Source organism: Rhodamnia argentea, chromosome 6 (assembly GCF_020921035.1).
Source record: "Rhodamnia argentea isolate NSW1041297 chromosome 6, ASM2092103v1, whole genome shotgun sequence".
NCBI lineage: Eukaryota > Viridiplantae > Streptophyta > Magnoliopsida > Myrtales > Myrtaceae > Rhodamnia > Rhodamnia argentea.
This window is the reverse complement of record NC_063155.1, coordinates 23,805,027-23,820,765: the sequence shown is the minus strand read 5'-3', so window position 1 is coordinate 23,820,765 and position 15,739 is coordinate 23,805,027. Positions and strand designations below refer to the sequence as shown.

At 42.9% G+C, this 15,739-nt stretch overlaps 3 protein-coding genes and 1 non-coding gene across 12 annotated transcripts; 1 reads left to right on the top strand and 3 right to left on the bottom strand.

Moving 5' to 3' along the window:
* Positions 1 to 195: 195 nt before the first annotated feature.
* Positions 196 to 268, bottom strand: TRNAK-UUU. The gene has a single exon. It is a non-coding gene; the product is annotated as a tRNA-Lys (tRNA).
* A 66-nt stretch (positions 269 to 334) lies between these two features.
* LOC115753225 (cytochrome b-c1 complex subunit Rieske-4, mitochondrial-like) lies at positions 335 to 4,542 on the top strand. The gene is made up of 2 exons (XM_030691747.2): positions 335 to 606; positions 3,663 to 4,542. The coding sequence occupies exons 1-2, from the start codon at positions 441 to 443 to the stop codon at positions 4,304 to 4,306; spliced, it is 810 nt and encodes a 269-aa protein (XP_030547607.1). The 5' UTR covers positions 335 to 440; the 3' UTR covers positions 4,307 to 4,542.
* A 2,262-nt stretch (positions 4,543 to 6,804) lies between these two features.
* Positions 6,805 to 9,673, bottom strand: LOC115753200 (obtusifoliol 14-alpha demethylase). Of its 3 annotated transcripts, XR_007198884.1 has the most exons (4): positions 9,557 to 9,673; positions 8,577 to 9,062; positions 6,947 to 8,041; positions 6,805 to 6,895 (listed from the first exon to the last, which is right to left on the bottom strand). XR_007198884.1 is itself a non-coding variant. In XM_030691720.2 (3 exons), the coding sequence occupies exons 2-3, from the start codon at positions 9,036 to 9,038 to the stop codon at positions 7,046 to 7,048; spliced, it is 1,458 nt and encodes a 485-aa protein (XP_030547580.1). In that variant the 5' UTR covers positions 9,039 to 9,062; positions 9,557 to 9,673; the 3' UTR covers positions 6,805 to 7,045. The 3 variants fall into 3 exon arrangements, 2 of the variants coding, with proteins under 2 accessions (XP_030547580.1, XP_030547582.1); XM_030691720.2 differs by having other exon boundaries at positions 6,805 to 8,041; XM_030691722.2 differs by lacking the exon at positions 9,557 to 9,673 and adding an exon at positions 9,144 to 9,436 and having other exon boundaries at positions 6,805 to 8,041.
* Positions 9,674 to 11,101: 1,428 nt separating this feature from the next.
* Positions 11,102 to 14,514, bottom strand: LOC115753230 (E3 ubiquitin-protein ligase At3g02290-like). 7 transcript variants are annotated; one of them, XM_048281132.1, is made up of 7 exons: positions 14,174 to 14,514; positions 13,858 to 14,013; positions 13,087 to 13,126; positions 12,835 to 13,004; positions 12,023 to 12,464; positions 11,751 to 11,860; positions 11,102 to 11,309 (listed from the first exon to the last, which is right to left on the bottom strand). In XM_048281132.1, exons 2-7 carry the CDS (start codon positions 13,894 to 13,896, stop codon positions 11,283 to 11,285), a joined length of 828 nt encoding a protein of 275 aa, XP_048137089.1. In that variant the 5' UTR covers positions 13,897 to 14,013; positions 14,174 to 14,514; the 3' UTR covers positions 11,102 to 11,282. The 7 variants fall into 7 exon arrangements, with proteins under 7 accessions (XP_048137089.1, XP_048137090.1, XP_048137091.1 ...); XM_048281133.1 differs by having other exon boundaries at positions 13,858 to 13,942; XM_048281134.1 differs by lacking the exon at positions 13,858 to 14,013 and having other exon boundaries at positions 14,174 to 14,509.
* Between the last annotated feature and the right edge of the window lie 1,225 nt (positions 14,515 to 15,739).

Genomic DNA, 15,739 nt, shown 5'->3' with positions numbered 1-15,739 from the left:
TTAAAATCGTAGGTAAATAAATTGATATATCGAAACAGTAAATCCGGTGATGAATTGATAAATAAGCTTATGATTCACTATATTATAGATTTGCTTAATTAATCAAATCGAGTTGAATATTGACAATTATGAGGACGAGTTGAAATCACATATAATGCAACATCTCGCCAAAAATGATTAATTCGACAAAATTACCGCCGTCTGTGGGAATCGAACCCACGACCACATGGTTAAAAGCCATGCGCTCTACCGGCTGAGCTAAGACGGCACTCGTTGATATGCTTAACTCAAACAAACCTTTAATTTCACATCCCTTGCCAGTCCTCACGACAGAACTATTTGCCATAGGAGAGGAAGAATAAGAAGATCCTCCCCAAGCCCTATCAAATCATTCAGAACGCAACAAACAGAGAAGAAGGAGACGAGGACCAAGACGAAGAATGCTGAGAATTGCAGGGAGGAGGCTTTCTTCTCTATCCTGGGGGACTTCGCAGTCATCTCCAGCAGCTGCCTTTCTCTCTCGAAGCCATGACCTATCGTCCAGATCCGAACCGTCCCAAAACCCCTCGCCTTCTCTGCCTCCGCAGTTCCGGTTTCCTACCAGAGGTCAGATTGCTTATAATCCCCCAATTAAGGCGCAAGATTTAGATTTTTTTTGCTTCCTTCTGCTTGATTCGAGCTCGGTCCATCTCCCAAGCTATGGAATTCTAAAGTTGGGAAGCTTGACTGTTTCTTTGAGAATCGGGGTGGTCAGGTTAGCACTGGGCTCGGTCTACCATGAGTTGGGGAATTAATTGGTAGACCAGCAGTTTTAATTAGTGTATATGGATCCTTTGAGCTGTGCTCATGCCTAGGCTCTTACTGGTCCATCCGGCGAAGGCAATTTGAGAATCTGATGAAGATTGAAATTGATGTGTTCTATGGAGTAGGAGAGTTGTGAGGAGATCAATAAGCCCAATGGGAGGGGCTTACGGTGGGAATTTAGAGCAATAGTCAAGGGTCTCAGCAGTTGGTATTGCTCCTCATATGCCTCTGCATTGCGGTGGAAAGGCCATGAGATCTTTTATTTTTCTTAGCAACATGTTTCAGGTGTTAGGATATGTTGAAATCAAATTTATGGTTTTTTTCTAGTGATGGGAGGAAAAAAATAGAGGTGACTCGCTTTGTGTATATGCAGATGTACCCTTGTCCCGTCATCCATTTTTTACTCCTTGGATGGGCTAGTACATTCTAAGCTCTCAGGGTTAGTGAGCGAGTCATCTTGCACATGTCTACAATCTGAATGTTACATCTTAGGCACATTTTGTGATATTTAGCATTGGATGGGCATAGTGTTAGGGCTTTTGGATTTAAAAGTCTTATTGCGTCCCCTCGTGACTGCACAAGTTAAGGTGGAGATTTTGGTGAAAAGATGCGGTGCACAGTTCTGCAAACCTATAGAATAATTAGGTTCATGGTTTTGGCATTCTTCGAGCTACTTGAAAGCAAATAAAAAATTCTTTGGTGTTGTCGTAGCTATGTTGCAAATTTTCTGTTTTTACCTCGTGCTTTGTTGTCTTATATGTTTGGTAACTCATGTTTGGGAGTTGTAACACCTTAAATTGGGTGGAGGAGCTTCTCAAAGGTTGGTGTGAGATGTTGCGGCTGAAGTGTTGCTGCAGCTGTGAAAAGTTATCAAATGACTGAACATCAAAGTCTTTTTATTTCACTGTTGTAGATACCGCATTTCAAGTACTCTCGATGCCCCTAGACCTGCCACATACAATTCTTGAGGATCTACATAAACGGCATATAACTTGTAGTTTCTAAATAATTTGAAATTTCTCACTTCAATGAGCAATAAAATCCATGTGTATTTGAATATGATTTCAGACTAATGTGTAATATACCGCTGTTGTCATTTACCTACATTTGGGTAGTAACTGCATATTCTGTTGTGAAGAATTAATTCAAATGTTTTTCAAAACGGCCTACCTAGAGGACTGATTCTTGACAAAGAAGGAAATTTAAGGATCTTTACAAGATTATTTTGCTACTTTTCTCATATAAGTTCCTAGTTCCTTTCTTCTCTCTCTCTCATATCTTTTCTTCTCTTAATTATGTTTTCAAGTCATTCTGCCTGGACAATGGTCTAGATTATAGACTGTCTTCGTTTGATGAGTGACTCTCTTTTATTGCTCACTCGATATTCCGAAATGTAGCTTTGTGAGCATAGCGTGTAAGATCCCAAAATTCTCTTGGCTTTGATATCGTAATTGTAATGCCCTAAGATCATGCAGCTTCGCTGCACTCTCCTTATCCTAGAACCTTGATCTCCTACGCCCTTGAAACACCATGGGTGAGTCTGTGGTATCACAAATGCTAATGATAGTGAATCAGACAGACGTGAATGACGCTATACCAAATAGTAGCTAATCCCATCAATATTCACAGGTGGTCGCACTAGTAAAATTATTGAGGTGGGATCCACGGGTTCTCGAAGTGGCTCCCATGGTTTAGCACTTTGCATGTACCCAAGGTTCAAGAGGTGGCTCTTACAGCATAGCACTTTGTTCCACCTAACATTTAGTTCCGACTGCAGATAGATGACAGCCAAGGGCCAATACACATAATGGCATTCCTTCAACATAGTTCATAGTCAATATCGTGCGCAATGAACACGTAGTGACATAGATGGTCCAATTTACATGGAGAACATGACATACGGTTTACTCAAAACACTAGAGAGGGGTGAACGACTTACGTAAACTATTCATATTCTTTCAATATTCTTCCCAATGATTCTCTCTCTCTTGGTCTTTTTGTCTTTTTCTTCTTCCCAAGAATCTACTTACAGGGTGAAGTTTTAATCATGATCCCTGAGAATAATGTTCATCCACACAGCAACCTCATGCACATACATGTGTCCTCAAGCTATGTTCTTGCATGCAAATAAGCCCTATCCTTCATGATGCAATCTCATGCAAGACATCAACCATTTCGACTTGAATTGATTCTTTGTCCTCTTAACCATTGTTAAGTTTCTAAATGGAAAATGACAATCATTTACTTAATTAATTTAATCGCTAAGTAAAGTTTGGGTTGTCACATAGCAACTCGATTGGGAGATCTGGTTGGATAGGGGTTAATATTTTGTTGCAGCGGGTTCCATTTGTTGAGTCTAGCTAAACTTTGAGTTCTGACATCTTGCGCATCTGCATACCTTGGGCTCTAGCTTCACGAATTTAGGTTGCATTTCCTTTTGCGTGAAGGATTTTGATGATATTAGCTTTACTTGGTTAGCGCGCGACTTATGTCGTTGCACATGATAGTTTTTCCTCGATGAAATAGTGATGAATGCCTGATTGTATGCTACCCTTAATCGTGTTCATGATTGCTAAGAATGTGTTTAAGTGGGCAAACAAACGAGACATGCTTTCTAGGTTGATCTGGGGAACCAGTGTCTTCGAATTCTAGGGTTCTCCATAATCGGCTATAGAGTAGCACTCGATGACAATTCCTGTGTTCAAGATTACTCCTCCTTCATTATAACATTCCCTATTAAGATTCTTCCGTTGTTGTAGGGATGGTCTGTGATGAAAAAGTACTAAGAGAACTTTTTTCAAATGTCTATATCTTTTGTCTTGACACTGGTGTTAGAAGTGGGATTTTTGCTGTCTCAGGATTTTCTTCTGAGGCCTTGACACCAACACATGATATGGGTATGGTCCCAGACCTTCCAGCAACTGTGGCAGCTGTGAAGAACCCAACATCAAAGATTGTATACGATGAGTATAATCATGAGCGATATCCACCCGGTGATCCTAGCAAGCGTGCTTTTGCATACTTTGTTTTGTCAGGTGGTAGGTTCGTCTATGCATCCTTGATCCGTCTTTTGGTCCTCAAGTTTGTCCTGAGTATGTCAGCTAGTAAGGATGTCCTTGCCCTTGCTTCCCTCGAGGTTGACTTATCCAGCATTGAGCCTGGGACGACTGTTACTGTTAAATGGCGTGGTAAGCCAGTGTTCATCAGGCGCCGTACTGAAGATGACATTCAGCTGGCCAACACTGTTGATTTGGCTTCCCTCCGTGACCCGCAAGAGGACTCTGCAAGAGTTAAGAATCCGGAGTGGCTTATTGTAGTTGGAGTTTGTACTCATTTGGGGTGTATCCCATTGCCAAATGCTGGTGATTTTGGTGGTTGGTTTTGCCCGTGCCATGGTTCACACTATGACATTTCTGGCAGGATTCGCAAGGGACCGGCGCCATACAATTTGGAGGTGCCTACTTACAGCTTCTTGGAGGAGAATAAGTTACTGATTGGTTGAGAAATGCTGATTGTGACTGTATGTTGAAGGCTGTTGTTACTGCTGAAATGCATGCTTATTCTTTTTGTTCTTCTAGCAAGCAAAAATAAGACGAGTGTCTTGCCTTTTCGGGTTTCATTTTATCTTGCAATTAGACCTGTTCGATTTGCATTACAATTTTGGATACTGGATCTTTGCTGCCAGTTCTGGTTAGCATCTTTTTGGAATAATTGAACTGGATTACACTTGTTTTTTTAGTTCAGAATGTACTTGTCTGTACTTTTGTCTTGATCAACCTACCTGAGTAGTGTGGATCTCATTCCCAATTTTATAGCCGATGAAGCTTCTGGCAGTGTGGCAATGTGGTCAAGCTTTTTAAAAGTCTAATTGACTATAAATTCAGGCGAGCTTGCGAGGTTCCATTGATATCATGCATGTTATCTTACGTTGCTGTTGAGAATTCAAACTGGTAGGCATGTCTGTGTTCGGGTCGGCTGTAGGTGTTTGCATAGCGAGGGTTCTGCATGCTATCATCAGCTGATTTTCTTCTCAGCCACAGGAAGGTGGCGCGTCTGGATATTTGTAGGATTTCTTTCACGTAATTGGTAAGTGGATTTGGCATTTATAATGCGCTGAGGATCAGTTGGGAGTTGGGTTTTGCACCGGACGTGATTTACTCCGTCCTTTCATAGAAAGCAATCATCGAAAAGCTGAACTGCATGCTTTGATTTTGTGAGGATGGTCGATGGTTCTATCATCTGCTATCCAAGGTTCATGGTTTCTGGATAGGCTTCATTGACAAGAAAAGGAGAGATCCTATGGTTCTTTATTGAGTTGTAAAATACCCCAAACTCAGATTGGTGGAAATTTGCATATCCTTGCTTAGCCCAAATGCTAATCTATCATGTACATGATGACGTGGAGGATCTGGTATGAACCTGAATGCGTCGAGCAAGTCTTGAGCGTGACCTAATGCATCAGGCACAAAGTGTGAATGTTGAGACTTACTGGGGGCCTTTGGAGCCTATGGGGCATGTCCTCCGGGAAGCCTGGTTCGTAACTTTTTTCTTGGTCGAAGCCTGGTTCGTAACTTGTTGAGGTCACTTTAGATCAGCTTATCATGCATTCCATGCACTCGCCTGCGGCGTGTGATAGGGTTTCTCTTGCACTTTATTGAGATGCATCCTCCGACAAGGGTCCTCGAAAACACGAAAGAACACATCGGCCGACATTATGTCTGGTTCACCTATATCGTCAGTTTTGTGCTACCTCTACAGCCGTGGGTATTCACTTGATTCATATGATCGTTAAAATAGAGAAAATATTCAGTGATTTCAAATGGAGAAAATATTAAGTGGTTTCAAACCGCCATGTCATAAGCATACGTGGCATACATATTACATAATGCTACTCAGATTCAATTAAAAGTGACACGTGTTCAAGTGATATGAAGATTGATGAAAAACAAGAAATTTTGCAGGCTTGTTAATAATAATAGTTGTCATATGTCTCCTCATTAATTAAGCTCTCTCTCTCTCTCCATTACAATGATCGCCGGACACTCTCTCTCAGCTTTTGGAAAACGATGGAGGCTTGGTGGAGTCCGTGTCGGAGGGCTCGATGGCATGAGCTTCCCCCTGAAGAAGAGGTCGTCGTCAGAGAGAGAGAGAGAGAGGGAAGGCGAAATGTTCCCAAGAAACTTTTGGGATATACAGTTGCCTTCTTAATATGCTATGTTTTTGTTCCACATGTTGTGACATTGTTTGCAATTTTGAATGAGCAGAGATTAAGCCTACCGTTTTTTCGAACTCGGTTTAGTGTTTCTTTAGTTGAAATTCTTATTATTATTCTCAGTTTAGTGTTTTTTCAAACAATGCTGAAGTAGCTCTTGAATGATGGGGGGCATATTTAGCACCTGCACACCTTAGATATGTTCTAGCATGCATCTTGGACACTTTCCAATGCCGAATTTGACTGTATGTACCAAAAGTTCCCTGCAGACATTTCGTCGTCCCTCTCTCCCCCGGCCTCTTCTTCAGAGGAAACATCGAGCGCTTTGACTCTCACTTCACCAAGCCTCCATCGTTTTCCAACAGCCGAGAGAGAGCATTCAATAGTGATCGTCGGATTTTGTGAGATAAAGAGAGAGAGGCATGAGGTGGTTGGAGTGAAATTTGAAATGAAGAGAAAGAGATAGCTGTTCTTGCTGATAAAACTGCAAGATCTTTAATTTTCCATCTTTCAATTTTCATATCACTTGGACACGTCACGTTTTAATGAATCTGAGTAAGATAATATATGCCACGCATGCTTATGACGTGGTAGTTTGAGACCACTGAATGCTTTCTCCTTAAAATGAGGCTTTAAGGCATGCAATTGAAACTGATTCAGGGCAAATGGGCTAAGTGCAAAACTCCACGTTTTCCAGCTCTTCCACTGCTCATTAACATGGTAGGGCAGTAGAACTACGTCCGATTTTGATTTCTGGATGTTTCCAGGGGATAAATAACGATGCCAAGTTGATGAAAAAGTTACGTTTCTCTGAAAAGTAATTAACACATGACGCAGCAAACCCTAGCTTGAGCAAACTATCAACTGAAACACGATGAGCTCTGGTCTGAAGCTACAGTAGTCGCAAACAAGCTGAAGCTAAAGATCCCTACTTTCAACGCAAACAGAAACACCAGAAGCTTAAGAAGGAGCAAGGCTTGTCTCTAGAGGGGAATGAAAGAAGATAATGACGACCAAAGCCTCTCTCTTCTACACAGAGAGCTGCCGGCGCTTGTACCTCACCATAACTTTTCCCTTGACACCCACCACCATAGCATTCCAGTCGATCTCCGGGAAAGGTGACACCAACTCCAGCTCGAAGTTTCTCAACAGGTGAGTCCATATTGCTTTGATTTGCAAGTAGGCGAATGGTTCACCGAGGCACCCATGCCTACCGCCTCCAAAAGAAATATAAGAGAATGCGCCGGCCGCCTTGTCTTCTTCTCTCCCCACCGCAAATCTGTCTGGATCATACTTGTCTGGATCCTGATAAACGTGCGAAAGTCTATTGGCAAAAGCAGGCGAAGTAGCCACAATGTGGCCCTTTGGGATGTCATACTCCTTGCCATCCCGTGTTTTGACACTGAAATCACTGTGCGAGCTTCGGAGCAGCATAATTAGAGGCGGGTGAAGTCTCAGTGCTTCCTTGATGCTCCGATACAGGACATCCATTTCAGACAGAACATCGTGATCAACATTGTTCCCATGCTTCTCCATCAGGTGCTTCTGTTCATCAAAGACAGCAGAGAGGCACTTCTTATTGGTGAGGAGGTAGGCCCCAGTCCAGATAGAAGTGATAGAACTTGTGTGCTGCCCTGCAAAGAGAGCAGCGATAAGCAGGCCAGTGACCTCGGACTCAGTTGTCGGGCGACCATTTTTGTACTTTGAGTCAATGAAGCACTGCAACATGTCTTCTTCTGATTTGCCAGCACATTTGCGTGAAGAAATGATGCTTGCAAAAATCTGAGAGAGCTTCTTCCGAGCCTGATCACGACGACGGTGAGCTGGGATGGGCAGGTAGGGGAAGACGACACTGATTGGTAGCATTCCATTGTCAAGGTCATGGAATAGCTCTGACACATCGTCAAAGAGCTTCTCACGAACCTCTCGACCCAAAAGACATCTGCTCGCTGTCAATATGGTCAAATGCTCAAGCTCATGCTTTAGGTCCACCTCACCACTATCTCCCCATTTTGAGAAGTAGTCCTGCAGAGTTTTAAATACTAAGCAAGAGGGTAACGTAAAGCTTCAAATAATAAAGGCGAGAGGGTCAAACCTATAAGAATGTGTATCGATGGGAGCAAACAGTTAAAGGCATGATGTACTTGTTGTTACAATACTTGCCTCTTCATACTTTCTTGCTATTATTCTAAAGGAAGTAAACGGGGATGATCTATGGCTGTTAACACATTTATGGTGGTGTGTTCCCCCGTACTATAAACCATTTAGCTCAAACTAACCTTGACATAGAGTATGAACAGTCCTTTGGCTTAACTACTTACATCCAGATAGCTCTAGAGGTACTGTAAAAAAATTTCATCAGTCTGTCAATCTGAAAATAATTTACTTGGAGCTAACAGCCGTTACCTGACAAGTTCAAGATCTATTCATTTTCACACGCGCTGAAGATCGATGCCTCAAAATTTTAAAGCATAACCGGTGAGATGAGTTTAGGCAATCCTATCTCATATGAATCAAGGGATGTAACAAATAAATCAGCAACTTTCAACTAACAGCTCACCTCTGCTTCCAAAACCATCTGATCGACATACCCCTTAAGCTTATTAATCCTCAGAGCCTCGGTGAAAAACCGAAACTGCTCTTGCCTGATGGTGTAATCGACATCAAATACAACTCCAGGTCCGAAGGTCGGCACGTTGAACTGGTACACTTCTTGCTGGCTCAAATCAGACTCGGGAGCCTTGAAGAAGTGTGCAGAAACCTCGGGGCCGATAAAGAAGGTTATTTTCTTGTTCAACAGATTAAGAGTGAAAACACTCCCGAGCTTGGGGTACTCAGCCCGTAGCATCACAATCGGACCCTTCATGAACCGGAGTAGCCCGCCAATCACTGGCCATGAACTAATAACAGGAGGGAGGCGCCTTCTGGGCTTTGGAATTAGCAATGCCGAGATTAGCTTGGCCACAATAAGAGTGGCCACAAGCAAGACGCCCACATTGAAGAATTTGCTGTCCGTGTCCATCTGATCCGAATTCAATCAGTTTAACCGAAACGACAAAGACGAACATCAGATCAATTGCATTCTAAAGAACTTGAAAACCTCCCCACAAGTCCATATAGTCCGCACCCTTTAGACAAAATCTAGAACGTGACTCCTCGGTACGGAGAAAAATAAAGTAAATCAGGCGACACCAGCGAAAACACCAAAGGGTCAAGAAAGATGCAACTGGAAAATCTTAAAGAGCTAGTAACATACACAGACGGCACAGATTGAAGCGCAGTAAAGGTGGCGAGCACGTCGACCCTGTCATTGATTACCCAATCTTAGGACTATAATCAGTCTGGAATCGACTTAGTTCAACAGACAAGAGGATCTTGATCTTCCCCAAAATTGAGACTGAGCGATCTAAACGAGAATGCACCTCAAAGGATAAAGACGCCGACATCGAAAAGGAAAAAAGATAAAAAAAAAAACCATCCATTTCCCATGATTCCACGACAGCGAATCGAGTGATGGAACTAGAGATCAAAGCGCCGAACCTGATGCGGATCCAAAATGCCAGTCGGAGCGAGAGATGATAAGGCGTCTTCAGAAAAGCGAATCCATGAATCTGCCACTAACGAGACTGAGAGTAAGAGAGAGAGAGAGAGTATGCACCCGAGTGCCGAGCGTGTACATAAAAGGGAGAGCCGAGCCGAGAACCCGAGCCGTCGAAGATGGGGGACGTAGACGGATATTTCAAAAACAGGTCAAGCGCAGGCTAAAGGACCTCTGCCCCAAATCATGGGCTGTTTCGACCCCAAAAAAAAAAAAATATGGGCTGTTAATTAGCTGGATTTGATATGATAAAAAAAAATTTAGCTAAACTTAATGTACTTTTTATTACGATTTCAAATTCAAGATTGATTATCCTACCAATGCATAAAAAGGAAATTTTAAATTGCGTTTCCTGTAATAAAAATACATTGAACCAGGCATAACTTCGACCCAGGTGGTATTGTCGTGGACGTGTCTTGTGGGGAATTTTTGTTTTTGTTTTTGTTTGCTTTTAATAAAAGATATGCTGCAGAATAACGAGTGGAAGAGTGGCAAGTTGGGCTCTCGCACGAGCAGCAGAGGACGACAAAAGAAAAAGCACCCGCCACGAGGCCTGCCCCTCAGCTCAGCGCGAGCTATAGCTACTCGAGTCTGAGTCGAGTCGAGTCGAGTCGACTCACTTTGGGTGATGGTAGAATCATTTTTGGATTGTTCTCCTCCCAAACCACCACCACAAAAAAAAAAAAAAAAAAAACAAAAAACCAAGATCTGGTTAGGCTGAGATCAGTGGGCGGAGATCTCAGAGATTCTCAAATAAACTAGAAAATAACATTAAAATAAAAAAAATTGAAATGGAGCTTATGATATACTCTTGACTGGGTCGCTCTTGTGCTAAGCCGCACGGCTCGAGCATGAGACTAAATATTTCCGTGAACGATGAGAATATATCGTTATGCGTGACAAACTTCAGACCCCGACTGCAATGGCACGTAGGTGTAGGAAAAATGACCTGCCAAATACCGGACTCGATTAAATACGATCTTCCATATCCTAATTCCCAGTTCCCTAAATTCCTTACTTTATCCCGTATCGAGCTTGTCGAAACGCAGTATAAATAGTCGGTTCGCGCAGTCACGCGCCTACGTATCGCTTTCTGAGGGATCGAAAGATGCGGGCGGACGAACTGCCATCCATCCGAAAGGGTTGCATTGGGCACTGTTTTGTGATTCTGTAGTCTCTGTCCAGTACTCTTGCATTTTCTGGTATCCTTTCACAGTCACTCCCAAAGTTTGTACATCAATGTCATTGCACCAAACCACATCATATTAAACAGCACTTAAGAGTGAGAGAGAGGGTATTGCTCAACAGCCACAAACGATCTGTGTTTCTTGCTTCTTTAGGTAACTTCCTACTTAATGCTTTACAATCTCAACGTCAGATGGAAAATCGCCATCGCCATTACCGAGTCCTCGGATGATCCCATAACAGTTCTTTGTTCGATTCGGCATCAGTTTAAATCGGCAGACCGATACATGATTAAAGAAGAGAGAGACAGAGAGAGCATCATATCAGAAATGAGATGCAATGTACAATCCAGAGACCACCGTTTCCTCCCCACAGCCCATTTCGTACAGAGCAAGAGAGCCTTTATTTACAGAACGCACACCCAAATAATCTGTGTATATTTTTCTCTTTGTTATAACCAATGGCTATGTGCATGATATGGCGCTAAGGGCTTTCACAAAACTCCATTTCCTGAGATTCAAGAATGTAAAGTGGTGAGATAATAAACTTGATAGAGCAAACGAAGCGTCTCACGAAAAGTAACAAGCAAAGATGAAGCCGATGACAGTGATACTTTCCTAGGGGTTACTCAAATCTAAGCTCTCCACACATGCCTAGGAGAAACAGGAACCCAATTTCATTACTGAAATGCAAGAATAGGCAACTGTTTTCGAACCATGCATTGATCACATATGTAGGACCTTAAAAAACAAAAGAAAAAAGAAAGACAGGAGACAGGAGACTTTACGTGCTCATCCAATTCAAATGAACATCCATTTCATACTCACATGTTTCCAAAGCTTAGGAGTGAGTAATGCGAACTTGTCTCCTATTTCTCCTATTATTATATAAAGGATGGACGAAGAAAAAGGTGTCGCCATTTGTGATAACTGGGATGAGAATGGTGCATACCTTGCCACAAATAGGACAACTATCGCTTCTTTCCATCCATTCATAAATACAACCAAGATGATAATGGTGCGAACATTGTGCTGTAATTTTAGGATTTTCGGGAGTATATTCTGCAGAAACCAGCAGCAATTGCAAATGTTATGCAAAAACAGCTGCAACAGTTTTTCCATCACAACTACCAACGACAATGCATGATGTGAAAGCATGCACAATAACTCATAAGCAGTTTACACCATGGAAAATCCCCAATCCAGATTACCATATTACATTACCTTCAAGACATGTGGGACAGATGTCTTCATCTTCTGAAGAAAGTTGAGTCGGATTTAATCCCTTCGCAGATTTGTTTGTTGACAACTTCTCCATAGGTTCTAATTGGCCAGCTTTAGTCTCTTCTTCCGGATCGGCACTACTCCATTTCTTCTCAAACTCCACCGACTCTGTACCAGAACTGCTCACGTTTATTCTGAGCGGTTGCGACTCTTCTTGGAAATGGGTCATGGACTTCTCTCGCCTAGACACCAAGCCATCACGTGGCAAGCGGGAATATCTCTGCTCAACCTCATATGGAGCAGGTCTGGGATTTGCAAGGTGAATGTCGGTCGCAGAATTGTCTGGTAATGCCCCAGTGATCCCTGATGAAGCCAAAGAAGTGGAGACCGGAGCCGTGGCAGTCATAGACCGTCCTTGAGGTCTCTGGAACACGGCACTGTACTGTATTGGGAGACAAAATAACAAAAGGTAGGTGCTGTTATTGTACTCGAAAGAAGTTTAGAACTATGGGAACTAAAATCTCCAAACTGTAGATTAATTATGACAGAACCCCATTCCAAATATGGATTAAAATGGATTGCGACGTATTATTGAGAATTGCAAGACCTATCTCCAACTCCATGTGAATCTGGTCAAGTTCCACATACCACCCCATGCAAGTCACTTTGAGAAAAATAAATTTCACGGGGAAGGTCGTAAGAGCAAAAAGGACTTTCCCGCACCGAAACTAACAACAGCCAGAGGACACATACTGAAATTCTCTGATAACTATAAAGTATAAAAGCTTCTGATATGTTTGGTGTAAGCCTACCCCGGTAAATAGCTGGTGGAAGAAAAATCTTAAGCATAAGCAATGTCCATATATAGAATTGCTAGGATAAGTATACTCTTCAATATCATCCGTGCGTGGACAGCAGCAAATAGCGCCCATCTTGATGCTTCCCAAAAAATGTTCTAGTTCCTGGTGGTGGACAATGAAATCTGGCAAATCATGGAGTAGATCCACACTACCAAGATTGTCGAAAATCAAATTGGAAATTTCTTCTGATAAATGAGAAGAAACCTATAGGGAACACGATGGTCCAAAACAGCAAGAGTGAAGCCTGCAAAGCGGTAAACCATTGGCATTATCAAGAATTTTAAGAAAGAAAAAATCTATGAAGCTAAACAAAAGGAGAAGCAACTGAACATCGAACATGGATATCATTCCAATGATATATGCTTGCTGCTTCTACACTCTCAGACATCCTCCTATCAGACAATCGACTCACACTCCAAGAGCATAAATAACAAATTCCTCGAGAACATCTCTGAATACCATCGTATGTGACCAGATATGACATCGCCTTGCTCATGTCATCAACTTGCAAATGCTAACTATGTTCCAGAATAATCCATCCATTTCTGTGTCCCAAACAATCACCCCTATAAGGATGGCCAGAGGTTTGACTTTTTCATTAAAATGTTCATATCTAGCATTTGTGCTGATTGACACTTTCAGAAACCCATCAGTGATTCCCTCAACAACCTGCAAATCAGAGCTTATGGAGACTACCAAGAACCAACAAGACCACCACATGCCTCAACAACCACGCCAAGGATAACAACTAAGAACAAATGCCTCGGACAAATAACAAAGTCCCATTCTTGTCACTGACAATGCACACTAACCAATGATTAGAGAAAAGAATGGTCAAATACCGCGATAAGCAACACTCAGATCATCAGAAGCAGCAAAGAATGTGATTACATCAATCAGCCTAGCAAATCTAACCAAAGAGGACACGTGAAGACTCGGTTTCTGCCTCAGACAAGTTCGAAGAGTCAGATTCACGTAATTCCACGTTTCTCCAATGATTTGCCCAACAACCATTCCAGAACCAAATCAAACCCAGCTTCTTTGCAACACCCGAGCAGATCTTCCAGCAATCAACACACACCCAATACAATGAGAAGTCAAATCAGACCATCCGAGAAATCAGAAAAACCCCTTTAACGAGAAAAACGAAAAAACAAATACAAGAACAGTCGACGAGCACTCAACAAACCTCCCCAAAACAAATCCCACCTTCAAAATTACAGAAGAACGAACAATTCGTCACGTTTCATCGGAATTAAACTCGCAGCAGCAGTAGACGCGATCGGCGTACCTCGGGAGGCAGCGAAGCGGATGGGGCCGTGATGGATCGCGTCGAATCCAAAGCTGCTCCGTGAGCAAAGACTTCGAGTCAACCAAAGGCGGCAGCAATACGGAACGAAAGCGCAAAAACAGCGCGACTGGGAATACAAAATACCGCACCACCTACCTTAGCGATGCTTGATGTTCAGCCTCCAGAAAAAGGATTGGGCAAAAAAAAGATTAAAACTTTATTCCTCGCCGATCGATTTTTAATATGGGATTTATCAAGAAAAGGTCCGATTTTGGATTTTGGGGGTGGGGGTTGTGGACCGAGCGAGCGCTCATTGATGATGAAGCTGCGACACCGCGCGCGTGGGTTTTAAATTGGAATTCGCGGTGCACGCGCCGGGCGTGGATGCGTCGGTGATGTCGATCCTGCGACTGCCGACTGGTCTTTGTCTGCTTGATGGGCCAGTCCGGTCTGAGCCCACTAATGCCCCGACTTTTTTTACTTGTCTCATCGCCATCTCCACCGTTGATCTCTCCCTCACTTTCTCTCTCTCTATCTCCACCGTCAAACTTCTTCCGGAAGGCGTGTGGATCCATCTCATATCGCCAAGAATGTTCAAGTGCATTGCCGAAATCATTTACAAAACCGACGTACCAAACGATGGGCTAAACTTGAAATAAAGCTTCATTTATTTCACAAAAAATAATATTTTTAAAAATATTTTTCAAAAAATAATTGCTTTTATCTTCTAAATTAATAATTTCATAATAAAATTTTTTATTGTCCGTAACAATTTATGTTTAAGCATTTTCATGAATGATGAAAAATATTTTTCATTCATTTTATTTTATAAGCGATTATTTTTTAAAAATATATTTTTTTTTATATTATCTAGTTTTCACAAGACAAACAAAATCTAAGTTATCCAATAAAAGTGAGGTAGCACCATTTGGTCTCGAGCGTGGACTTCGAATTAAGTAATCATTTTTTGCATGGGATTAAGGTGAGTTTCCTCGCCTCCAGCCCTCAAGCAGAGGTTGGGCTAGCAGTCCTAATGGGCCTCATGAAGTTCATCTTCTGTCCTAAGGACCTTGGGAAGCGTTAACTTCAAATATTTCCCCATTTGATCCGGTAAGACATGATCCTTTTAAGATCTGGCTGCATAGTGAGTTTGTAGAAGGAGTGTGCTTCCCACGAGGACAGTTTTGCCAGGCAGGGGGAGGGACACTGTCCGTCCTGGGGATGGCAGAGCTTACTAATGGGGAGAGATGCAATGGAGCCCACCGCCAGTCGCCATCGTCCATTGCTTGCCGCCAACCACCGCCCACCGCCACCCTCCACTAGCCGCCTCAACCATTGTTGGCCGCCGCCGACCTCCGTCGGCAGCCTCAACCACAGCCGGCTGCCCCCAACCACTTGTCAACCTTCGCCGCGCCAACCATTACTCTCGGTCACCCACCGCCGACCACCACTCGCCATTGCACCCAGCCTCACCACCTACCGCTGCCACCCACCGCGGCCGACCTCCGTCGGTTGCTACCGCCCACCACCAACCTTCGCCGTCACCAATCACTGTCCTCGGTGGCA

Coding starts and splice junctions, on each gene's coding strand:
- LOC115753225 (XM_030691747.2), top strand. CDS start 441: ATGCTGAGAATTGCAGGGAGGAGGCTTTCTTCTCTATCCTGGGGGACT. Junction 607..3,662: donor GTTCCGGTTTCCTACCAGAG/GTCAGATTGCTT, acceptor TTGCTGTCTCAG/GATTTTCTTCTGAGGCCTTG.
- LOC115753200 (XM_030691720.2), bottom strand. CDS start 9,038: ATGGACACGGACAGCAAATTCTTCAATGTGGGCGTCTTGCTTGTGGCC. Junction 8,042..8,576: donor AGATGGTTTTGGAAGCAGAG/GTGAGCTGTTAG, acceptor AAAACTCTGCAG/GACTACTTCTCAAAATGGGG.
- LOC115753230 (XM_048281132.1), bottom strand. CDS start 13,896: ATGGTTGTTGGGCAAATCATTGGAGAAACGTGGAATTAC. Junction 13,127..13,857: donor TTGGAGAAACGTGGAATTAC/GTGAATCTGACT, acceptor ACCGCTTTGCAG/GCTTCACTCTTGCTGTTTTG. Junction 13,005..13,086: donor GACCATCGTGTTCCCTATAG/GTTTCTTCTCAT, acceptor ATGATTTGCCAG/ATTTCATTGTCCACCACCAG.